This window comes from Pseudorasbora parva, chromosome 22 (genome assembly GCF_024679245.1).
Source record: "Pseudorasbora parva isolate DD20220531a chromosome 22, ASM2467924v1, whole genome shotgun sequence".
In the NCBI taxonomy this organism is placed as follows: domain Eukaryota; kingdom Metazoa; phylum Chordata; class Actinopteri; order Cypriniformes; family Gobionidae; genus Pseudorasbora; species Pseudorasbora parva.
Genome location: NC_090193.1, coordinates 20,902,908 through 20,930,115, shown reverse-complemented (window position 1 = coordinate 20,930,115; position 27,208 = coordinate 20,902,908). Strand labels below are relative to the sequence as shown.

The following is a 27,208-nucleotide window of genomic DNA, read 5'->3' as shown; positions in this document are numbered from 1 at the left end:
AAAAAAAAAATTCTCACCACTGAACAGAAATAAATCAATTACCAACGGCTCATCTTACATACCCACTTCTACAGGCGTCCCACAAAGCAAGAAAACATTCTCTTTCAGAGGATAAATGTGGAAATATTGATTGTGTTGGAACAAATATTCCTCAAGTTATGATCAGACATTTCCATAATGCTCAGTCCTCTGAGAGAACAATCTCAGAAGGAAGAAGTCTCAGCGGGGATCCTATAACACAAGCTCTCTGATGAAAGACATTTGTGCCCTTTCCTCCAATTCGACTCTGTCAGCATTATTACGACTTGCATTCTCTCATATGCCAGTTGTACATTAAATGCTGTAAGCCATATGCAAAGTAGTCATTCTTGGGGCTGCGAGACAGCCAGCTAGTCTGAAGCAGCCAACTTGCTTGACTGACAAAGGAAGTCCACTTGTGAAAGCAAGAGGTGCTGTCCATGGTGATGAAATCAACTAATGTCCAATTGTTGCGTTGTAGATTGTAGATAGGCTTAATTTGATTCACCCTTTCCTCATAGAGATGTAAATAACATAATATTACGCAATGACAAATGCAATAATGTGCACAAGCTGCCAATTCCCTGTTAAATATTGGACACGTGCACTTATACTAGGTGCATATACCTGGCTTATTAATTGATATACCTTTTGTCATCATTGGACAGTCTCACTTCATCACTTGCACACTAGCCTAGCCACATCTAAATATTCTGCGCATGGCGCCACAACATGTGATGACTCCGTACATTCTCTCTGCAAAAGTGCAACTGGCCAGCAATTTTGCCCGAGGTCCGTGAAAACAAGTAGCGAACATCTAGAGAGCTTCACAAGGTTGTTTGTGGTTAATATTTTATTAGGTAAATGTCCGGGCCAAAGAGGATGTTCAATGGTGAAAATAAATAGCATGGAATATTGAGTGCAATGGCAGTACTTTTAAAATGAGGATTTATATTTCTTGTTGTACCAAATACCCCTTTCATCTCTTTCTCTCTCTCTTTTTTTATACCTGAAGGAGACAAAGATTCCAATTTCCTAGCCGAGACGACCTGGATTGGAGATGCATATCAAAGGGATAGTTGGTGTGTAGGTGGCTTAGCCCAGGACTTTTATATCCCTCCTTAAGTCGTCAGACGGTGAGAAAATACAACATTTTGGAGGTTTCAGATGTTAAACCCCTAAACTACATATGACCTTTTGGTTTTGGATATGGTAGAACTGGTATTTGGGATGGAAAGCGTTGATGGAGATTTCATTTCACCTGCCAGTCTCAACCTTGAGGGGTGTCAGGCTGTGATTGGCTATTGATAACATCATTTGCCACATGATAGAAATCTAAAGAGTCCCCGGCTATGAGACTGAACGAAATAGACAAAATCGATCTTTAAAGGATTAACCTGTTTGAGCGCGTGGTAGAACCCCGACTGCGCTTCGAGGCAGGCAGGTTGGAGAGGTGTAAAAATTAAAAACCCTTTCGCTCACTTTTTTGCCAGGCTGTCGTTATAGTACAGCCGCTCACTTCAACACTTGTAAGCGATGACATCAGTTAGCGTGGCTACTTGAAAGATCGCGCGCGCGGGGCGGGGGTGCAGCCGACGCACGTGCGCGGAATAAGCAAGGCAAGTTCGCAGTTCTCTTGTCAAATCGATCGCAGCTCGGGAGGAGTGTGCGAGGCGCAGTTATCATCGCAGACTTCCTCATCACTCACAGTCCCAGCGGTTCCGCAGGAAGACAGCTGTTAATAACCTAACAAGCATGTCTGGAACATTATAAGGCCATTAGTCTACTAACCCCCATATGGATTTACGCACTTCTTCTCTGAGATTCAATCGCTGACGGTGCTTTTCGCTTTTTCTTTCCCGTCCTCTCTCATTCATCCCGTCCGTGATGTTTGGCGAAGAGATTCGTAAAAGAATGGGCAAATTCGGTTTATGAACTCTCCGTTTCGCTCTCCGTGTGATGGACAGGCGGGTATTGAGTTCGAGCTTGGCTGGAGTGAGTAGAAAGTAAGCTCGTTTAAAACAAACATCTGTCTTCAGGACTTCAGGAGAATGCCCTCGCTTTCATAAACGGAGGTAAACTGCTTCTCATTCTCTCTTTTGGGTCGCTCTTGAGCTTTAACGGTGACATTGAATAGTTGTTGCCTGCAAATTGATATCGGAAGGATTTCCAGAAACGCTAAGTAGAGCGTTAGTCAGTCGCATATGTACAGCACGTTAAAAAACGTTTTAAAAAATAAACCCAATGCACAATTTAAACGGATTTTTTTAAGTTTTTGAATTTGTTTCGCGTTATACCTGAGCCAAGGGATATTTAATAAATAATATGAATGCATTTTAAGCATTACAATGCAACTGTACACTAAAGCAATGGTTAAAAGTCTTGATAAAAATCTCATTTAAAACGATACTCTGCAGTCTGTGCGTGCCACGTGACGAATTTAAATGGCATAACTTTATGTGGGCCTACTTTGATAACCAATTGCAAAAGAGATATTCTAATTAGTTTTTAATAACCTTTATTTTCACTAGAAAACATGTACAGAATAGATTTTTAATAATAATAAAAAAAACTTAAATGATTTGAGTGACTGCGACTCTAAATGAGCGCCTCCCACTAGTGCTTCCTCATCTTCCTCATCCTCTTCTTGCTCTGTTGGCAGGTTCACATGTTGCTTGGTGGCAGTGCATGTCCTTAGACCTCAAACCAGATGATCTATGAATAGCCTACACAATAGCCTATATAGTTACAGATATATTATAATGCTGTTACGTTTCCTTCGGGAGCACAGCGAAAAAAAGTGAGAGATCAATTTATGATGAAAACGCGCGCTGCCGTTTATTGTTCAGAAATGTTGAATAACTTTTAGCAAGATTATTTTCGCACCATTGGAAGCGACAGCCTTTGTTCAGCATCTTTGGACCTTAAACCTCCCGTAACGACGCACTAGTTCTAATTGATAACAAACGATCTACGTCTTGGTTAAAGAAAAAGTAGCCACATTTTTTTTTCTCCCACACATGCATATAGATTTCAACAACGGGTTTAAAACATTTAAGTAATGATAAAAGTTGGAACACAAGTCGGCCAGGGTGCGTATTGTCACCATTCGTCAAACACACGCAAACAGTCGCGTTCGCCGGAGGAGGTAACCATAACAACACCGCGCTCACGCGCTTTCCATCGCAATCAGTTTTTTGGGCTTTGCATAAAACGTACTGTAACACAGATTTGCATAGCTTATCCAAAAAACTAAAACTTTTACAAAATATTTTAGATAATTTACGCCGCGCTATGTCGATTGCAAATTAGGCTACAGCGCTAGACGAACCTCGACAGATTGCGCACGACAAATTACATTTACATTAATTAATGATTTACTTGAATTCTTTATAATAGTCACCTGCATAGAAGCCATGGCATTCGCACACTGTATGAAACGTTTTAGTGCGTAAAGAGACTAAACGAGCGATCAGTTGGTCTTTTTGAGCTGCCTGTCGAATCTTGCGCTGTTAATGACGCTTTGAATGCTCCCTCGATGGAGAAAGATGTACTGAGTGCGCGTGCCGCCTGGACTAGACGCACCAACCTCCTCACAGCATGTAGTAATTGCACTTCGTCTTCATCTCCACCCCTTTCCCTCTTCCCTGCCATTTGTTCTGTCCAATAAGTATTGAGAGCGAGTAATTATTCCCCCTTTGTTTCGCGTCCTCCGCGGCGCGCTGCAGAGACGGTCGTGCCATTAGTTCAACCGAGGTTGGGCGAGAATTGCAAAGCGACTTAATTGTCATCGACACTCACATTAACAGCCAAGCAGTACAGCTGAGCCCAGCGGAGATTGCTCAATGAAACCTGTGCGTAAGAAGAGCCACACATGTATTTTTCCAACTCTGTCACACACAGTCACCCCTTTCATTTGGGCCTTGAATCACAGTGTTCCCACAGAGAGAGAGAGAGAGAGAGAGAGAGAGAGAGAGAGAGAGAGAGAGAGAGAGAGAGAGAGAGCATGTGCACATCTGGGCGGCTGCCTGCAGTCTATTGGTCTATTGGTTTCCCCTCTTGATGTCATTTCTGTGTCTCAGCATTAACTCATAACCTTTTCTTTTCTTTTCTTTTCTTTTCTTTTCTTTTCTTTTCTTTTCTTTTCTTTTCTTTTCTTTTCTTTTCTTTCATAACATATTATTAATATGACCCATATATAATGCAGTGACCTTGATATTTAGGCTTGGTTTAGATAATTACCCTTAGAAACTTTATAAGGCATATATATATATACACCCACACCCATATATATATATACACCCACACACACACACACACACACACACACACACACATATATATATATATATATATATATATATATATATATATATGGAGATCTATATAAATGCAGTCCATTTATATATACATATTTCTCATTTAGTAAGTACATGCATGGGAGGACGAGTCATGTACAAGGGAGGGAGAGAGGGGTGTGGTGGGATGGAGATGGGGGACGAGGGACGCTCGAGGGGATCTCTGATAGATAAGGCATGGATTGTGAGCAGCTCAGCTGGTCAGATCTGCTCTCTGAGCTCTGAGCTGGCATTAGCCGATCCACTCTGTGCTGCCGTGATGGATGGATGCTCTCAGAACGGACAAGGACCGGGGAGAGAGGCAGAGCGAGAGAGCATCACACAAAGAGAGATGGTGGGAGGGTCATTAAAGAGAAGAAGGGAGCGATATAAATCGAAAGGGGTGAGAAAGAAATTAATGACGGAGGGAGAGACAGAGTGAGAGATTCACGAGGAACAGAAGGCAGTGATGGGAAAGTCTCTCATCTGTAAATGAGATTGTCCCTGATGGCCATTTTCTCCCCCAGTTCGCTCATTCTTCTTTCCCTCACAAACCTCAATGCTCTGCTGGACACAGGTCTCAATACCGGGCTCCATGAGTGCTGACAGTGAAAAACAGAGACACTGGAGGGAGTCGGGGCCTCGGGAGACTCTTTCGTATTTTTCCCTCTCTCACATAGTCGCTTCACACCACTTGGCCCTGAAACCTTAAAAACAAGGGAGGTCTGAGAGTGCACATTAGTCAACAAAAAAGTTTAAAGGCAATAGAGTTGAAAGCACAAAAGTGCATCAGAGCTATAGGTATAAAGTACTAAAGCAAGTTTGTTCACAGTACACAAAGAATACACAAAGAAATAAACTGCAGATTTTAAAACAGCTATCTGGTATACCTGATTCCAATAGAAAAATCACACATCTTAATGGTCTGATATTTCCAAATGTTCACTGTATTAGACTGCTTATCTGGGTAACTGAAACCAACACTCTTTCCTGTTTCATACAAACACAATATGCAGAATCTTGCGTCTCAGTTATTTATTGCAGTGAAAATCACCTCAGATGACTATTTATATAACTGTAATGTGTGCTCTTCATGTTGTTGCTTGGTTTATTGTTTTGCTGACTTTTAAGGTAGCTTATACTGGTAGAATTGACAATAATTAAAAACAAAATGTCTCAAAATTGGATCCGTTTTGTTAGGAAAAGCATACACTGTCAGAAAAAAAAGTACATTGCTGTCACTGTGGCGGTACCCTAAGGTACAAAACCAAAAAGGTTCTAATATGTATCTTTAAGGTACTAATTCGCACTCTTAAAATACTGATATGTGCCTTTTAAGAATTTGGGGTGAGTAAGGTACCGCCCCAGTGACAGCACTGTACCTTTTTTTTCTGAGAGTGTATCATGGCATGTGTATATAGGTCATTAGAGGTTTATTTTGCAATATGACTGAATAACTGTGCATTATACACATAATGACCTCTAAACGGTCAACATTTTGACCCTTGTCCCTGTATCTAATCAGACTCATTTGATATTTTGTGTCTTTTTATTTACTTATTTGTTAAGCTGTAAACGGGATGATACAGTTGGCCAATCAATCATCACAAAATAAATCAGAAAACCATGATACACAACCTTCCTAATATTTGAAAAACCTTAGTAAATAGTGCACATTTTCAAAAATGTTGGTGGTATTAATTCACCATGATTTTTGGTCATGTATCATGATATTCGTATATGGTAATCATTTAGTAACATATCATTTTGTCTATATCAATGTACCATCTGATACCTTGACTGCACCATACCTTGGTGCTTTTTTGTAAGGGTTCTGGCTCATATTCCTTTCCATTATCTCTTCTGTCATATTTTTTTCCCATTGACATAGCTTTACAATTTTTACTGTCCTGATGGTATTAAATAGCGTTGGAGCCCTCCTGCTTGCTGCAGTGAGTGGCGGCTTGGATTGGTTTATTCCACTCAGAATGGATGACACCCATTTCAATGGGATTTGCTGTAAATAACAGGCTAAAGGAAAAAGCTCTTTGGCTTTAGCATGGGATACATTGAATAGGCATGCACTTCAGTCTGATCTGAGCAGTGTCAGTGAGAGCTGTCAGATTTAAATTAAAATATGTTGAGGTGTTACCACACTAGAAGCCAGCGCTATTGTGTTAAAAAAAAGACACACACGCGCATGCACACACACGCACACAATAACCCCACAGCACATTATAACCCCAAACCATAGGTGACTCCTCTTAGGGGATTGGGTTGCTTTGGCATAAGGTAAAGCAATGCTTTCAGTATTCAGGTTACAACTCTGAACAAAAAGAATAAGCTATTAAATGTACATCAGATTTGTGGGCGGCTTTAAGTGCTTTTGTGGCCCAAGCAAATGGAACCGAAATGTTGCTTTTCAATTGTACAGTTTCTCTATCGATAAACCTGTTTTATCTTTTTAGTGGCTCGTATGAGCTTTCAAACCTATTGTGAGGATTGCAATCTCAAGAAGTAGAGAGTCTATAAACTGCATGTGTCAAGGCTTTTACGCACACCTGATGACAAATATTGTTTTGGTTAAAATACATGGTTAAAATCATCTGATGTGCAAATGTCACCTTGAGCCATTGAATTGTATTATAATGAGTTTGAATGCATAACAATTCAGGGGCATCATGCACTTTTATGAAGAGGCACAAAACCAAAGCATTTAACAAACTGTCTAGTTTGTATACTGTAATTTTTTTTGTTGGTTTAACTTAAAAAAGTAAGTAACCTGGTTGGCTTAAACTTTTGTGTATATTGAAATAAAAAATTTGAGTTGATACAATGAATGAAATTGGTTTAATAAATAGAAACTCAAAATATTATTGTATCTGAACCACATAAAAATGTGATAAATAATGAAAGCACAATTTGGCTTGTTTCACTGCCTCATCTCATCACAAATAAAATATACACAATTACCCTTACAAAATATTTTAATAATATTTGAATAAAGGTTGTCGATTCTCAAAAATGTTCATTGTATTAACTCAAATTTTTAATTTTAAGGCAACCAGGAAATGTATTTTTTAAATAATTGTTTTTACAGTGTACTAAACAAATAATTTGATACAATGTACTTATTGTGTACATTCATATTTGTTATATTGTATTCAAAAATACCTGCATGTAATTACAGCTACAATTAACTATAATTACACTGTTGACCCTTCCCTTAAACCTTAACCCATCCTTAAACCTAGTAAACATGCATTTTCTTTCTCTGTTCACTTAAAACATAACTGACTGTGTTTACCATGAATACTAATTTTGACATTATTATGTGCGCACACTTAAAGTGTAAGCACGAAATTTGCATAAATGTGTACAGTTTTGCGGAATATAGGGCAATCAGACGCCGAACATTATTCTTCCGAAGCAAATTAAATGGGTGTGTGTGGGGAGGCTGGTTTGTGTGTAAAGTCAACTAGTGCAAGAAAGCGCAGCTGGAATTGTGTTTGTATTTGGCAGTAAATGAGTACTGGAAGTGTTTTAGATATTTCAGCATCAATATGTATCATAAAATTGCTATTTATGACAACACTACATTGCACATAGTTTTTTTTTATTTTTAAAAACACTATAGTTAAAAAGTGTATGTATTATATATAAAATTCATCTCGCCAAAGTGGCTAGTAGGAGGGACTGCGTTACACGCCACTGCTGAAATACACCCACATTTGGTGTTAATGTCAAGCCCTGGTGCAAGTTTACACCACGGTGTGTCTGATGTGTATATTTGAAATGGTAATGGTAAATATGATGGATAGCATTATTGTCTGTGTGATTAACTAGAGCTCACATGCATTGGTTTGCTCACTACAGTCGAGTGACAGCATCATAATGTATAAAAAGGTTTTTAAGGCATCAAGCCTGATTTATTAAAGCAATAAGTCACTCAATGCCATGCCTTACACTGATTTTACTACAGTTAAGGGACGTTCTAAGGATAGAAATGAAGATGAGTGATTAAACCCCCCCATTAAACACAGTAATATCACTGTCACAGCCTCAAGTGGCTTACTGTGTTCATAAAATGGTGGCAGCAGCAAAATGATAAAGATGCCAATATCCCAATGAATTTTGGTTTTGGAGGTAATGTTAGTCTGAGCTAGATTTTTTTTTTTGACTCATTGTTGATTGATTACCCAGTTTTGATTCATTCAAACATCAACTTTGTCTGTCTCAGATGTTTCTCCTAAAAGTTATTTAAATAAAACATTAGAGAAGTTTAGGTGTTGGAAGAATTTGAGGAGAAATATTGAGGTTCATAATAAAACACTGTTGAGATCTCTTTTGAAAGGGCCTTTTCTTAGAGAAACTGGAGGAGCAGGTCTTGTAATTGTATGTGTTTCTGTCTAGCAGAATCAGTTAAGACATTTGAGAGATCCCACTTATATTTTTTGTTTCCTAATAGTCATGAAATCATTCATTTTTTTTTATACAAAATTTCAGATACTGTGAAACTTTTCATCTGTGATTTTGCCTACATTGATTACTAAAGCTAAGGGCCTAGAATTGAAGCAGACTTCTAACTGCTTAAACTGTAAAATCACTGTAACACAGTCATGACTGGCTTATTGTGCTCACAAAATGGTGCCAGCAGCAAAATTATAAAGACTCCAGTATCCCAATGATTTAGAGTCACTGGGGTTTTGGGTTTTATATAGTCTGTGTATGAGTATATGTAAATCCAAAGTTTTTTTTTTACTGTGCTACTTAGTAACTTAGTTTGGGTTTGGGTTAAGTGCGTGTGTGTGTGTGTGTGTGTGTGTGTGTGTGTGTGTCTTGATGTGTATAAAAGGCAGTGTGTGTAAAAGGGAGAATAAGTAAGAGAGGTTAGACGGCCGTGCTCCTGAGGGAACACAGCAATACGGTGTTACACTCCAGAGCTCCACAGACAAATTAATTCACTTATTGACACCGCTGACACATCTCAGTGACTTTGTAAAATTAACAATTGATCACACTCACTTGCACTTTCTCTCCTCTTTTCTTTTCCCGTCTCCGTTCCCCCTTTCTCCTTCGGCCGCTCTCTCTTTGCACGCCTGGCACGTTTAGTCATTATTATAATTACGCGGCAGCCTGCGGGAGTCTGGTCATTAGCGATAGAGGGGTGTGAGATAATCGGGACAGTGGCCGGCCTCAGCACGCCTTTGCAGGGATGAGGGCAAGGAGAGAGACCCTGGCTCCGACAGCGGCGGACCGCTCTCATTGATTGTCCAAATTCACATCCAAACAGGACATAGTGGCAGGGTCACAAAACACAGGGACGATAAAAAAGAGCAGAACATTTATCACTCAGAGAAAGAGAAAGAGGACACGCATAGAATATGATGACAGACTGTTTGGTTTTACTGATGCATGCTTTCTCACATTTGTTTCCTTCATGTGGTTTGTCATATATGAAACATAGATCAGAATGGGCTAAAAGTTGTGGTATTTTAGATATGCTGACTTTGCACTAATCCACAGATCCATTAATGGTTTTGTGTTTCTACAGATTTTTAGTTGTGGGTTCGACATTCGGCTTTTGTGATCCCCCAGGAGCAATTTTTATTTGGTTCTCAATTCTGATTCATTCAAGCATCCTCCTTTTCTCAGATTAAACAGAATATAATTTTTTGACACTTTTTTGACATATAATAGAAGTTTAGGAGAATTTGAGGAGAAATATTTAAGTTTTTAAGTGTAATTTCAGGAGGAGTACGCCCATCTAATCTTCCAGTTAATTCCAAGGTATGAAACTAGCATCTTACCTCTTCCCATTGTTAGTTATTTCGGCATCCCTCCTCTCATTCTCCTACTTTTTGTACAATTTTGTATAATTGGAGCTCGAGCAGAATATCCTCTCTGAGTCCCTCTAGACAGCAAGCCAGATCTGTTAACCACTTCCGCTAAGATTAGTACAGGCACACAAACTCGTGAATTTGACATTGTTTAAAGGGTCTTTTTTATGAGAGAACCTGCTGGAGACATTGCCGAGTTTTGATTTTTGCTGTCTAACAGAAGTGATTAAGATATAAAAGAGATCTTGCTTGCATTTTTTCCCCTAATTGTCATATTGAAGTCTAATTTTGGATCCTTAATTTCAGTTTCAACTATAGTCGGAAAGATGGCTGAGAGATGTTGGTGCACAATTCTGTCGGGTGGCAAATACAAAAACCTGACATATTTTTGTGTGTGATTTTTCTTGTGCGTGTATGTTTGAGTCAAGCGTAGTACTGCTTTGGGGCAGAACGTTTATTAGCCTGTAAGTGCTATAGTTACGCTATACCTTCATAAAGCACACAGGAAACTGCTGTCTAGATGTATCATTTAACACACACACACTGAAATCTAATGGAGGAGTTCATTCCCCTGTTCATAATGAATTCTAATTGGTAATTATAATAATTGTTTTAATACAGACCAAATGGCTGAGGAAATTTTTCAGAAATGTTTGCCTCCACCAAAAGCACAAGGCATCTTACATGCAAATTAACCAACTGGGAGAGATTTGTTAAAAATGAATATATGGGCTGAAAACAAAGGACACAGCTTGTAAATGAACAAATGAAGCAGTGAAGCATCTCATTGAGTTAAAATGAGGTCATCATGCTGAACTTCATGGAGCTTGTACATCAGAGCAAAGCTAATTGGACAGTTAAGAGCGTCTGGGCTGTCTCAAGACACTCCCGCGAGAAGAAGCACCTTATCAAATGAGCTGTGAGCTCAGAACTTCAGCTTAGTACTAACTCCACATCTAATTCGGAGGGTTTAAATGTGATGTGTTGAAATCTTACGAGAAAGACACACAGGTGCTTTTATTTTAAATTATAAGGTTAGCATGTACGCACACACACACACACACACACACACACACACACACACACACACACACACACACACACACACACACACACACACACACACACACACACACACACACACACACAAACACACAAAGCCCTGGAAGGAAAGACTCTGGTTACAGATATTTCTTTTTGCTGGATCTGTGAGGAAATTGGAGTCATTGGATCTAAGGGACTGTGACTCCAGTCTGAGCAACAGGCTGTGGATGGGACTTAAGTGCAATGAAGATCAATTCTTCTGTAACTTTAACTCAGTACCCTTGTCACCATATTTCCCTTGGGCTTAATACAAAAAAAAATAAAATAAAAAATGCACGTAGTTCAAGGCTGTGTTAGAGCTCACAGTAAAGATTTATATACCTGAAGCATACCTGCTTACACATACTACTTTGGGGAAGTCTGTTCTTACACATGCATTTGTCACCAGACAATGCATTTTAGGCCTGAGAGCAAATTATTTCCCATAAAAGTATAACTCAATAGCTTAGTCACAAAACAGTTTTCATTCAGCCTTAAAGCAGACCCAAGTTCAGATTCTGAACTGTTATATATGTCGTTTACAGTTAGGAACATGCTACTCATCACCATGCCTACTGCATAAATGCAATAAAGAAGCTTTGGTATACAATTTTAGTGCATGATGGTGCCTAGATGATTTCTTTTTAAATCAAGACGTGAGAGAGATGTTATTTTAGTGACAAAGTTTTAGACAAACACATTTTGTTAACATACAAGTGTCAAACTTAATCATCAAAGATATCAAACATCAAAGTTTGACAGGATCATGTTCAAACAATCAACTGAATCAGCATTAGAGAACGCATATACAGTATGTTCCCGTTTTCCAGCATCCCTCCACTACCCTTACTCTTAACTGTTTCCTATCCCAACCAGAGAGTGGGGCTATATTTGGTTTGAGCCAAATTACAAGATTGGAGCCCTCCCCTCGGACATCATGCCAAATATGCATACTTTATACTATATCCAATTTCTCAGTGGGCAGTATGTTTTCTTCTAGATGTGTGTTCGCTTTTCTGTGTGAAAAGGTATATGTGTTAATGTATTTCAGGAAAATTGAAAAGGTAAACGTACAGTATATAGCCTTGTGTCATCTAGATTACAATTATTGACTGCTCTAATATTCTCTAAAATAATCACACACCTACACATTCTTGATTATGTGATTTATGGGGACTCTCCATAGGTGTGATACTGTGCAAAATGTATATTCTGTTCCCCTACATTATCCCTTACCTCTAAACCTACCCATCACAGAAAATGTTCAGCTTTTTTTAATAAAAAGAAAATTGAGGACACTTCCTACCACATTTACCCCCCCCCACACACACACACACGTCGTGTTTCCATGTTTTATGGGGACTTTCCATAGGTGTAATGGATTTCATACTGTACAAACTGTACATTATATCCCCTTACACTGCCCCTACCCCTAAACCTACCCATCACAGGAAACATTCTGCATTTTTACTTTCTCAAAAAAAATCCTTCTGTGCGATTTATAAGATGTTTTCCTCATGGGAACCTAAAAATGTCCCCACAAGGATAAGGATTTCAGATATTGCCATCTTTGTGGGGACATTTTGTCCCCCATAACGTAGGGATTACCAGGCCACACACACACACACACACACACACACACACACACACACACACACACACACACACACACACACACACACACACACACACACACACACACACGTTTAGTTTTGTGACATATGGGGACATTCCATAGGCATAATGGTTTTATACTGTACAAACCGTATTTTCTATCCCCTTACACTGCCCCTGCCCCTAAACCTACCCATCACAGAAACATTCTGCATTTTACTCTCTAAAAAAACTCATCCTGTATGATTTGTAAGCATTTTGAAAAGTGGGGACATGGCCAATGTCCTCATATTTCACCCTCTCCTTGTAATACCTATGTCATACCCATGTCATTATACACATTTGTGTCCTCATATGTCACAAAAACATGCCCCCCCCACACACACCTGGTTCACTATCTTTGTGGGGACTCTCCATAGACATAATGGTTTTCACCGTACAAACTGTACATTCTATCCCCTTACACTGCCCCTGCCCCTAAACCTACCCATCACAGGAAACATTCTGCATTTTTACTTTCTCAAATAAACTGTATGATTTATAAGCCTTTTGAAAAGTGGGGACCGCTAATTGGTCCCCACAATGTAGGTAATCTCAGGTTTTACTATCCTTATGGGGACATTTGGTCCCCACAATGTAATATAAACAAGGGCACACACACACACACAATCACACGGACACAAACTTGTAAATACATATTGAAATGAGATGCCGTATAGTGCAGGGTGGTGAAATTGCCTGCTTATCTCCAGTAATATCGGCTGAGTGAAAGCTGATGTACTCATCTGCAAGCACACTGATACGGCAGGGTCAGCAGTGCGGAAACTCCCCGTGTCCGTTCGGATTGGCTGTCGGAGCTTTACTGCGAGCTTCCCCGCAGATGCTTGTGCACATAAACGCACGCACCGATATTGCCTGGAGACGTGGGAATGCAGCAGGCTGAAAATGTTTCAGTGAAAAGCCAGATAAATGCACCGGAGGCCTCGGCCTCCCACCGCATTTCAATATTGTGCATTTTCCCAGAAATCCAAGATGCTTTTAAGAACTTCTGTTGGCCCTCACGCCGTTTGGGCTCATTTTCGGCGGGGCCTCTCGTCTGAAAGATAGAGTTGTTTTGCAGGGATTCATTTTTCTGCTCTGTTTGAGCCCCGGAGCATGAAATGGCATATTTAGGATCAAGTCTGTTGTTGCAAATGGCTTGCTTGTGCTTGTGTCTATGTGTGTGTGTGTTTGTGAAAGAGAGAGAGCAAAAATGAGTGAGAGAGTTATGGCACGAGAAAGTTGACAGAACCGCAGGAAGATGATGACTTTTTATTGTGTCTCCAGGTTCAATTTACACATGTACAGTATTACCCTGTGGCATAAAATTAAATGATGGAAAAACTTGCATAATCTTAATCCTCTTACATATGTACACTGTTCCGTTGGCTACAGGAAAATGTTAGACTTGGATAAAGGCTAAAAACAAGATTATAATACTAGATTATCATCATCTGTTTAAAGTGGGGCAAGAAGTCAATTAATTAAAGCCAAAGGGTGTAATACTTTATTCTATTCAGCTTAAAGAAATAGTTCACTCAAAAATAAATTTTGTCTTTATTTTATTTTTCTCACGTCTTCTGCACGAAAGGAGGTCATTTATTAAATATTCACTTAAAAAGCAATCTGCGCTTTATACATCTATCAATTAGATGGCTGACCAAAATGATGAAAATTGGACTTGCTTCAGCTGTTTTAAAGCAGTTGGCAAACTAATGTAAAAGAACATTTTTGCTACCTACTGTAAAGGAGTGTAGGAGAGCAATGGCAGCCGTCACAATTTCGCTAAAACTGTTTAAATATCCCTCGTCTTTCACCAAAAATCATTTTGAAAATGATCAATCAGCCACACTTTTTTTTTTTTTTTTTTTTTGCTGATTCTCTTGAGTTAGAAAGTATTGCCTTTGCATTAAGTCTCCAAAGAAGAAAGTTCTTACAGTTGGGAAGGACATGAGGGAAAGAGAATGATGACATTTATTTTGTTTTTGGGTGAACTGATTGAATTGTAAATTTATTTCAGTTATAGTAAGCCATTGGTAGGTTGATTTCCCCAAAAATTGTAAAAACAGCTGCGCCATAGTGCTTTCAAAACTTTTCACTCTTTGTTTGAGAATCCTGACCCACACATCATAATCATAAAATCTCAAGAAACTAAATCTGAATCTTGGTGTGGCCGTATGTATAGTGTCATATAGAATTATACTGTTGTCAGTTGCTATATCGCATGTAAATTTCACACAATCAGTAGATTCTCATGAGGGTGAAAGCTTTCTCAGATTTCAGATTTTGCAACATGTTCAAGTTGGTCACATGGATTGTCCATGCTGACCAACAGAAAGCGGGTTGGTTTGAAATCACTCTGGTGTGAGCTGACAATGGACTGTTGCTAATGTGCCCCTTTAGTCAGGGTGCAAATTGTTCAGCGGATCTTTCTAAAAACCTTACAGAAGACAAAAAAAAATGGGGGTTTGAAAATAACAATCTAAACCTTTATACAGTGCATGCCATTGTAATGACATAAGTCATCCCTCACAGTCTCATTTTTATCCATCTAAGGTCTATTGATCAAACAGCTGGCACAACATTTCATTCTTTTTAAAATTACAAATACTATAAGATGTGTTAGAAAATTAGATGTGACATAGGACCTTAAAGGGTTTGATCACCCATAAATGAAAATTCTGTCATTACTTACCGTACTTACCCAATCCGATGACCCAGAAAGGCCTCTATTGGCAGCAATGACATTTCCTCTCTCAAGACCCATAAAAGGCACTAAAGACGTTGTTACAAAGTATATCTCACTACAGTGGTTCTACAATAATTTTATGAAGAAATGAGAATATTTTTTGTGCGCAAAACCCCCCATAAATAACGACTTATATAGTGATGGCCGATTTCAAAACACTGCTTCCTGAAGCTTGGGAGCATTCTGAATCTTTGTATCGAAACAGCGGTTCAGATCGCCAAAGTCACGTGATTTCAGCAGGTTTGACACAAATCATGAATCGATACACTAATTTAATTAATGACAGGACTTTCATTTTTGGGTGAACTAACCCTTTAAAGGGATAGCTTACCCCAAAATGAACACCCCTAATGCCATTCTAAAACTGTATAACTTTCTTCTATTGATCATAAAAGGATTCATAAAAGGATTTTTTATTATTATTTGTCCATACAATGGAAGTCACTGGTCTCCGAAATGGTTTAGTGGCCAACATTCTTTAAAATATCAGAAGAAAGAAAGTAATACCGGTTTGGAACAACATGAGGGTGAGTAAATGACAGAATTATCATTTTTGGATCATTTTATCTCTTAACAGCTTAGTTTTCATTAGCATCAAATTAAACACGCTATCTAGCATGATTTTACTATTTTTACTATTTATACGATTTTACTATTTCCTTCTAATTTTCCTGTCGTAGTAATAGGTAAACAAGCGGTTATCAACAAATCAGTAGTCCTTTCCACAATTAGTTTTTCATGCTATTGCAAGACTGATATGTCAAGAAGTTTAAAATGTATTATTATCATCATCAGCCAGCCAGGCATGCAATATTGGAGTCATTTTTGTGCACCCCATTTTGGAGAGACTCTGAAATTCAATTCAAAATTCACTGGGTTGTGCTTTATTTTCGACAGGAAAATGGGCCAAGTATTCCACCTTGGGATGCGCGCTGCGACGTGCCGCCTCACCTGCATGTGTGTTTAGTTGTGAGATCCGGGCAGGAGATGACGGCATTAAATGCAGGGCACAGTTCTTTTTCTTAGTCAGAGGTGGTTTTAAGCCGCTGCATGTCAATGAAGCGCATATGAGTGTGTGCGTGGCATTGTGTTTGTCATTAAGGTTAAGCCAAATGCAAATCAAAGCAATCTCCTGACAGACCTTCCTACGCAGACCGTCCCACTTCACATAATGATCAACTCTGTCTGTTCTGTTGAAGAGTCCTTCAGTTAATACACTAATAATTACCACACACACACTTTCGCCTGTGAGCAAATACAGGTGCATTTGCATGAGTTTAGGCAAATTAGAGGTGTTTTTCAGAAGAATGGTGTGATGATAACAGGATGATTTACTATGTCATGACTGTGGACGGCATTTTATGTATGTGTGTAAAGGCGCGGAGTCAGCTTTTGTCTGTACCCTAATGTACTCCGTTATGGGTTTCTCTAATGAATGTATCAGAATACAAAGCTGTTAGTAATGCTGTTGTGTGTCTGTCTGTGTAAAGAGAATGGATAATGTGCTGCCGTCTGAGGCGCGCACACACACACGCACGCACGCACGCACACACGCACGCACACACACACACACACACACACACACACACACACACACACACACACACACACACACACACACACACACACACACACACACACACACACACACACACACACACACACACACACACACACACACACACAGTTCATTTTCATTCAAAGCAATTCTCAGTGTATCCACAAGGGGACAGAGTGACCTCATTTACTTGGGATGGGGGAAATCTCTAGAAAACATCACATGTAAGTAGTAGTAGTAGTAGTAGTAGTAGTTATAATGGTGTAATACACACACTGATCAGGCATAACATTATGACAGATGAAGTGAATAGCAATGATTATCTCTTCATCATGGGATCTGTTAGCGGTTGGGATATATTAGGCAGCATGTGAACATTTTGTCCTTAAAGTTGATGTTTTAGAAGCAGGAAAAATGTGAAAAAGCATAAGGATTTATGGGTCAGGGCTGTTTGGGGGACCAACTCAACAATGTGGTCATAAAGTAAAGCCTGATCAGTGTATGTGCATTTTACTGTACTTTATATTACACACACACACACACACACACATGGACCGACATATATACACATTCATATACAGTCGTGGAAAAAAGAAAGGACTGCTAATCCAATGCATTTGATTAATTGAATATCAGCATGCGTGATCACCTTTATGCAAGCAGAAACTTTGGCATTTTGCTGGTCTGGAGCATTCAGGTGTTTTAACACAATATCAATGAGAAAAGACATCAGCAATGATCTTATCAGTTGTTGCCAGGAAGGGTTTTATGGAAACTTCCAAACAATTTGAACTCCATTATTCTGAGGAAGATTATTCAGTCAAAGACATTCAAAACAGACACCAGTCTTCCCACAAGTGGACATCCCAGCAAATTCACCCCAAGTTCAGACTGTGCAATGCTCAGGGAAATTGCAGACAACCCAAAAGCTACACCTCAGACTCTACAGGCCTCAGTTTACATTTTAAATGTTCAAGGTAGTACAATAAGATAAAGATAAAACAAGGATGGCATGTTTGGAAGGGTTGCCTCTTCTTTCTAAAAAGAACATGGGAGGGTAGCTTAGGTTTGAACAAACCATAAGACTTCTAGAGCAAAGTCCTTTGGCCAGAGAAGACCAAAGTGAAGATGTCTGGCCATAATGTACAGCGTATATTACTGTCCATCACGCTGATGGAGGGGGTGATGATTTTGGGCTTGTTTTATAGTCATGCAACAGGACAATGATCCCAAGTACACCAGCAAATGTACAACAGAATGGGTGAAAAAGAAAAGAATGAAGGTGTTGCAATCACCCATCCGAAGTCCAGATGCTCTCTCTCTCTCTCTCTCTCTCTCTCTCTCTCTCTCTCTCTCTCTCTCTCTCTCTCTCTCTCTCTCTCTCTCTCTCTCTCTCTCTCTCTCTCTCACACACACACACACACACACACACACACACACACACACACACACACACACACACACACACACACACACACACACACACGCGCATAATGCATACACTACGTGATGTAGTCTTGTAGATCAGACTAGTGTGGGTGCGCATTTAGAGCATACGCTTTCACTGCGTGATTTATTTGATATTTAAAGCATTTAATATAGTTAACAAATGTCACACGAAGAGTGCAGTGTTTCTCCAGGTATCAGCATGATAACAAATGTTATTTTGATTTTATACAAGTTTACTAAACAAGAAGCTAATATTAAGTGACTTAGATTTTAGACACCATATTGTCTGTTTTTGCTCAGTTTCACCAACAGAAATAGATTAAAACAGAGCCACAGGGCTGTAATTGCATATCTGAGCAACACACAGAGGTGTTTTCTTACTAAAACTTACAAAAATAGTTTAAGGGAGTTTCTCAAAAGGAAGGCTGCATCATACCAAGACTGCATCCTTCCTAGTCCAGTCCTTCTGAGGCTACGTCAGACATTTCCTGCCCCCATGGTCATGACACGAAAATACTATTGAAACTTAATTTTGGAAAAATACTTTGTATTACAAAACTTTATATTAACTGGCTTCAGACTAATGCAATACAATGAATGACAGCCGCCAGGGGTCTCCCAGTGGCTTACATTATTGTCAGTTTAGTGTTAGTCATTTAATTTACATCATATGTATCCTTCAAAACAGGCCGAATGAAGGACACAAAATGAAGGCTGCCTTTGAAGGATCCTTCAAAATGAGATGGCCTTCAGCAACCTTTGATGATGTGGCAGCCGAGACATGCAGCCTTCCGTTTGAGAAACACCGATAGTCTAATGCATCGTTCATGATTGAATCAGTCGTTCAATTAAATGAATCAGTTGAATCTCAATGACTCACTCATTAACGGCAAACTCGCTGCCACATACTGGCAGCATTAATTTCACATTTAAAGTATCTTTTCATGTTTTAAATTACTTCAAATATTCAACATTTTATATTTAAAACAACAAAAATTGCATTTGTAATCGTTTAATGCAGCTCAGAGGTAACAGAGGTACAGTGTAAAATGCATCTAAATACCACTTCAGATGCAGCTTCTGTGTTTCCTCTCCATTGCAAAGATTAATTTTGTTGATCCTTATTTAATTTGATTGGTAACAGCCATTTTGTGTCTTAGTTTAATTAAATTTGATTACATATATAAAATTCACACACAAGAAGATGCATAGGTTAAACATAAAAAAAAAAACTGCCCGTGGGTGGAGTGGGGGTTAGGTGGTTAAAATCAATTTAAACTTTTTGGAAAAGATTATTTTTGTTACTAATGTGAGCTGACAACCACACAGAGTATGAAGAATATCAAAAACTTGATCCATCGCAGTGCTAAAACTCTGCAGCACAATAACAAACTCACCAAAATATTGTCTAATTATCGTTATTGATTAAATCCCAGAAAATATTGAGATGTCATTTTTTGTCAATATCGCACACCCCTACCCACAAACCTCAATAAACCGGAGCATTGTTGTAAAGAAGAGAGGGCCACAATTCCCCCAGAACGAAGTCGGAGACTGATAAAGTCATACAGAAAATTATTACTTCAAGTTATTGCTGCTAAAGGTCGATCTACAGGCAGCTGAATCATAGGGTGCCCTTAGTTTGTCACCCATGGCTTTTCCATTGTGCCTTTATTTTTGCTAAATAAATAATGACATGGTGTGATATGTCATGTGTTGTTGTCAGGTTTTATTTTCCAAATTTTTAGAGGACCAGATGATATTTTATCATGTCCTGATATGGAAAACCCTGAATTCAATAGGGTGTCATATCTTTTTTCACTCTCAGTAATAGGAGCTGGAAGGAGTTCATAAAACAGACAAATGTAATATTCAAAAATCACAATTCTCGCAAACAAATAATATTTCAAGTGCATATATTTGACATTAAATTCCTATAATGGCTGCAGACAATATAGATGTTAATGATGGTACATTTTTCATGCTGTCATCTGTGTGCCATGGGCTACGCTTCCTGTGATACTCAATATTCATTTTGTAATTCTCTTCGGACTATCAAGGTAAAAGAGTTGAGCGGGAATTTGACCTGGTCATTGTTGTGTTTTTACCTGAGTCTGTTCGCTCTCAGCAACTGTTTTTTATTGGCATGTTCACTGCGTGTGTACATCTGTGCATTGGCATGTCTATATGTGAAAAAGAGAAAGTCAATGCGCGTGTATGTGATTGAACTTGCAAGATCGGTGGTCTCTCGGAGTGTGTGATGAGGTTGTGAGATCACTTCGAGCCCCGGGGTAGGTGAACTACAGTAAACAATATATCAGTTCCATCTCTGTGGCCCCGCCGCCTGTGTGCGTGTGCGGGGTTGCCTTTGAAGAACAGGGCTTGCATCGGGCCCTGAGGCTGGATATCCCTCTCTGAAGCTGCCCTTCTTTTGCTCACTCCATCTCTGCTTCTCTATTGCTCTGCTTCATCAGTACTTTTATTCCTCTCCCCTCTCTCTCTTCAGACCTTCCATCTCATGTCAACCCTTTTTATTACTTTCCTTCCAATCTCAAGTTTCATCGGCACTGTCCTATTATCATAATCTTGTTTTTATTTTCACATATACACAAATGGCTTTCAAGTCCAAGGGGTTGTTTTTACTTAAAACTAGCAAATACTTTTTAAAGTGTATTTTATTATATGAAGGTCACAAAAATGCCCTTTTGTTTCTTTCTACTTTCAAATGCTTTTTATGTGTAGATGATATTGTTTAACCATTGGCCTAGACCCAAACTTGCAGTCTTAATGTTTTTTTATAATGGATATTAATATTTTATTACATTTTATGTTAGTTTGAACAAAGATAAATGACCATAAATCATTTCAATACATAATGTCTTTGGAATTCTTACATTTTAAACAAATTACAACTGTATATCAGGTGCAACGTTATGTGGCCCATTCATTCATTTTAATTATGGTGACCATATTTTGATTACCGAAAACCAGGACTCTCGGCCCGGCAATGAGATTCTCAAATGATACTCGAAGTTTACTCAAAGATTCCTTATTCATTTCAACATTTAAAGTATGCCCCCTGGAGAGAATATAGTTAAATTAGGGACAGGACAGGACTTGAAAACAGGACATGTCCTGGGAAAACAGGATGTTTTTTTTTCTTCACAAATTCAGCTATCATTCACACCCAGAATTATTATATAACAATTTATTATAGGTCACCATCTGTCGACAAGTTCAATGCTAAATGTGACCCTGGATGATCTTGTGATGAGCTTTGATTCGTCACCTGATTCTCATCACCACTGTGATTGGTGGTTGTCATTATTTATCAAAGGTATATAACAGATATATAACATTATTTTAGTTAATTAAATAATTAAATGTTTCTCTTTTTTTTTACCGTAAATGTTTTATAGTGTGCACATAATTATTACAATTATATGGTTTTGAACTGTAAAATAAACGTCTTTTAACCGTAATGATTACATTATAAACCTTTAAATTATATAGTGCTGTCCCGTAAAAACCTAAAACATTACTGTCATATTTTTTACGGTAAAATTCTGGCAACCACAGCTGCCGTTTCTTTACTGTCATTTTTTTTGTACAGTGTAATTATTGAGAAAATCACCTTGTCCAGATGAAGTTCTTAGCAACGCATATTACTACTAATAAAACATTTTTAATATATTTACGGTAAGAAATTGACAAAATATCTTCATGGAACATGATCTTTACTTAATATCTTAAAAGCAATATCTTGTAATAAAAGAAAATCTATAATTTTGACCCATACAGTGTTTTGTTGGCTATAGCCATAAATTCACCGGTGAGACTTATTACTGGTTTTGTGGTCCAAGGTCAACAAAAATATTAAACATGCTTGTTATCTAAAATCACAAAACATCAACTTACAACTATGTATCAGTCATCAATTCACTATATGCTGTACATTATATATATTTTTCTCTCCACAAATTACAAAATGATTCTCATTTATGGTGTAATTTTAACTAATAAAGTTACATCAGAAGTTACTTATTTACCAAGCATGATATAAAATATAAAAAATATTAAATGGTAAATGATATAGGATGTGTGAAGAATACAAAGAAAAATCAAGGTAAATATCATTGGTTAACAAAATATTTTTTACTGTGCATCACCTCTGAAATTAATGTTAGAAAGACAACTGAGTCAGCCATTTGAGATGTGGAGGAAATTACATTTGCTCATTATGAAAAAAAACCCCTTCAAAATGAAATGTCATGCACGCATGGTACATCCATTATTAGACAAATTAAATGACAAATTAAGTGAGTTTGAAAAGTGTGTTTTAGAGGAGTTACAAATATCAGTGCCCAGAAGACCGAAGTGCCCACAGTTGAAGAAACACACATGTACTCCTTCTTTCTTCACTTGACCTCATCCCTATCCTTCTTCCTTCTGTCTTCTCAGGATCTGGACATTGTTTGAGGAAGCAAGTGAAAACCGTGCGAGGACAAAGGAGGAGACATGGCTGGCTTACAGGGAAGAGAGTGATCAGAGGACAGAAAGGTAACACAGTTGACGTATTCTCACAGCCTTGAGGCAGACTGTGACGTATGTGTACACTTCACAATGCTCTCCCTCGCCTTCTTTCTCTCTTTTTGTGCTGGTGTCTTTGTAGATGCAGCTGTGGGGGCGGTCAGTGTGGCCGTTGCAGGTTGCACTCTTGGTCACCTTGGTAATGTGTTCATGCCAGTCGGCTTCTGCGGGTACACGGAGTCTGCGGGGACACACAGGTATGTCAATGCCCCGTTGGCTTAATTACAGGAGAATATGTATTTATGAACACAAGGCAGATTGTCTGGTTTGCTCTCCCACTGCAAGTCCAAAGCAGACTGATTATTGCTATTCAGAAGACTACCATTCGCAAGTTCATCTCCTGCCCCGGGAACAAGTTACGCTAAATAAACAGCATTTGTAGCATAATGTTGATTAGCATAAAAAAAAAATTCTTTAAAAAAGCTACAATTCTGGGTTACAGTGAGACACTTACAATGGAATAAGGCCAAATATTCACTGTTTAAAATATAGTCGCAATATGTAAATAATATAATGTGAAAAAAAAATCACTTACTAACCTTTTCTGTTTAAAGCAATTTTTTTGCCAAGACGGTATGACACACAAAAAAATGATATTAAATGAATATTCTCATCCTATTTTTAATGAATTTGAAAACTTGCCACCAGGAAGGCACTATGAGCGCTTAGAGCTATGAAAAATACATAATATGTTTTTTAAGAAATCTTTGTTTTGTCTTATTGTCGAATGGTTTATTGAATAATTAAAGGGATAGTTCACCCAAAAAACATTTTTGACATTATCTACTCACATGTAACCTGTATGAGTGTTTTTCTTCTGTTGAACAAAAAAATTTTGGTAACCAGACAGTTGACAACACCCACTGACTTCCAGTATTTTTACCCCCACTCCAAAAAATGATATTGCATGATGCTGTTCACTTTATTTAAATAACTCATCTTGATTTAACACCGTTATATTAGGTTTCTGGTTCAAATGTAAGTGCTTTATGTTATATTGAAGACTTAAGGTTTTTATTTTCAAATAATATGATTCAATTAAGTAACCCGAACAAACTGGACATTCACATCCCATCATGCTTTGCAAAGGGGCTGAATTCGGAGAGTAACTGTTTAAATACAGTGCCATTTTATGCATTTTTAACAAGATGAGAAACTGGAGATACTTTTTAATGTTTAATGTTGGTATTTAAAAGTTTGTGTTATATTAGTGTTTTTGGAGGTTACCACTGTGGGGAAGTTTAGAGCATGTGCTCAGGGTGAGGACCTGCTAATAACAATTAAAGTTGTTTTAAATATAAAACAACTATTTAACTATATAAAACAACTATTTTAGGTTTTCTTGTTAAATAACATTTGTAAATTTGTAATTATATTGGATTACTTGTTATGATTTTAGCTTGATATTCATTTTAGAATAACTGAACTTAATAGTTTTGGACAAAATTAAGAATGTTAATATGATTAAACTAAAAGGCATTGAATTAACCTTATGTAAAAAACTTAAGTTTAGTGAAATAAACAATATTAATTAAATTCAACATAACCCAGTTACGTGGAACCAGTTGACATAAAAAAGTTAAGTAAATCAAACGTATCTTTTTTTGAGTGAGTTGTTAAATTGAATTCAAGTTTAAATACATTGTTTCAAAGTAGCTTTACAGATATAATGTTAATAATGCTAATAATATCATTGCCAATAATTGTTGATATTGGTGTTTCTCCCCCTTTATTTTTCTCTATTATGGATGTACAGTGTTTATATGTGTTATGAACAAGCTGTAAAGTATGTGTATATTGTGGGGGTCAAAGACAATTTTTCATTTGAATATATTATACAGAATCAAACCACATATTAGATCAGTCATAAAAAAGACAACACTAAATGCACAGCTCATATAATACACTAGTTTTAACAGAAGAATAATTGCACGTGATTTTACAAAATCACTTCCATTGTATGTGCTTTATCACATTTTTTGCTGAAATGATTTTTGTGACATTCAACATTATGGCACTAATGTTGGTGATTAAGCTTAATCTGTGACAAACTTAGAATATTCCTTTAAATGTTTTGGCTAATTTTGATTATGCTTTTAGATACCAGTAAGAGTACAGTACCTTTTCTCACAAATTCCTCTCACAAATTAGGTAGACAAAAAAAAAGTTCCTCAGATTCCATCCACCCAGTAAGTGTGAACCACAGAGGATGTCAGTGAGCCTTTCAACATCAGTTAGTTTTTTTTCAGCCCATAAAAGACATTTAACAAGGCTTGACCTCTAATATAAACACATAATTACAGTTATAGTCGGTGCTGTCCTGTTTAGGAGATTAAATGCAGGTCGTTTGCATCCGTATCATATTTATACGTTAGGGCTCCTGCCCTGCGGTAACATTAAAACGGACAGCGTCAAAGTCACTCTCTTCATTAGAGTTCATGCCTCTGCAGTAAGGAGTTTTAAGCGAATGGACAATTTAGTAATGACTGTATTAATATGTATGATCTATAATGGTCAGGTAATAAACTCGTTACACCTCTGCGTGCCTTTGTACACACACACACTAACACACACCCACATGCACAAATACGTACCCCTTGTCATAAAAAAAAATGGGAGGGTAACTAAAATAATGTCCACTTCCCCACGCTAATTGACACCCACGAGCTAACTAATTCTGATTTGCATAATTCATGAAAGCTTCCCTCGTGGCGACGAAGTGACCAGCAGTACATAAATATTTTAGCATGCCAAAAGGTCAGACTCCGGCTCTTTCGCTGAATCATTCATATTATGCAAAGTCCTTCCCCAATGTCAGTGTTGCTCCAGATAATTATCACACTTTCTTTAATTACGACTTCTCTTTGTTTAGTTGTTGCTAATGCAAGGTGACCTTTTCGCTGAGACAGAAATGCCACCAGCATCTCGGGCCGGTCTGACTGATGATGTTACTTTTCATTTTGATGGGGAGAAGAGGTTACTTTTCTAACGGAGGTGTTTTTAATCAGCACTGTGCTAATTACAGCAGCAGTGTGTTGGGAAGGTCACCAAAGTTTTCAGATTTCACATACCACCAAACTGGATGTCATTGGATGAATTCAGCCTTAATTTCAAGGGAGGCTCTTGCTATTTAGGTAAAAATGGTTTGTTGTGAAATTGAACATTTTCAGGATAACAAAAGAAAAGGGAGAAATGTTGGCAAAAACATACAAAATTGTATTGCCAACACTTTTTATTATTCATTGCTCCTTTGTCAGGGCAAGTTTCAGAGTGACTTTTTGCACCGACTGGCCATACGGTGCAGCTATTTGTACCTCAATATTCTGGAACCCGACCTGACTACAAAAAAAAAAAAAACACAGAAAAGTGATTTGAATGTTGGAGAAGTAGCCTGGAGAGCAGAGCATTGTACTTGTGTTGCACAAGTTACCATAGTTACAAAAATCTCTATTAATAAAAAAAGAACTAAAACACTATTTATTGTACTATATATTACATAAAGGTATAGATCATATTTTTATGTATTATAAAATGTTTTATATAATATATCATCACTACCATTCACATTTTTTTCAAAGTAATTATTTTATTCAGAAAGAATGCATTTAATTGATCAAAAGTGACAATAAAAATGTTACAAAACATCTCTCTATTAAATCAATTCTGTTTTTTTTAATGTTGTATTCATCCTGAATCCTAAAAAATGCAAATGCAAATACTAATCAGATTTCTACTGTGATAATAATAATAATAATAATAATAATAATAATAATAATAATAATAATAATAATAATAATAATAATAATAATAATAATAATAATAATAATAATAATATTTTTTGCACCAAACCAGCATCATGTGACACTGAAGATTGATGTAATGACTGCTGAAAGATTTGAAGATTTGATGTGCATTTTTTAAATATTTTTAT

General features: G+C 37.7%; 1 protein-coding gene across 1 annotated transcript in view; it reads left to right on the top strand.

The window, feature by feature from the left end:
* The first annotated feature begins 1,549 nt into the window (after positions 1–1,549).
* tafa4b (TAFA chemokine like family member 4b) overlaps positions 1,550–27,208 on the top strand; it is an 85,170-nt gene continuing 59,511 nt past the window's right edge. Inside the window, exons 1-3 of the mRNA XM_067431190.1 lie at positions 1,550–2,093; positions 23,149–23,247; positions 23,360–23,474. Coding sequence (XP_067287291.1) covers positions 23,360–23,474 — 115 coding nt within the window. The 5' untranslated portion in view covers positions 1,550–2,093; positions 23,149–23,247. The remainder of the gene's footprint in view (positions 2,094–23,148; positions 23,248–23,359; positions 23,475–27,208) is intronic.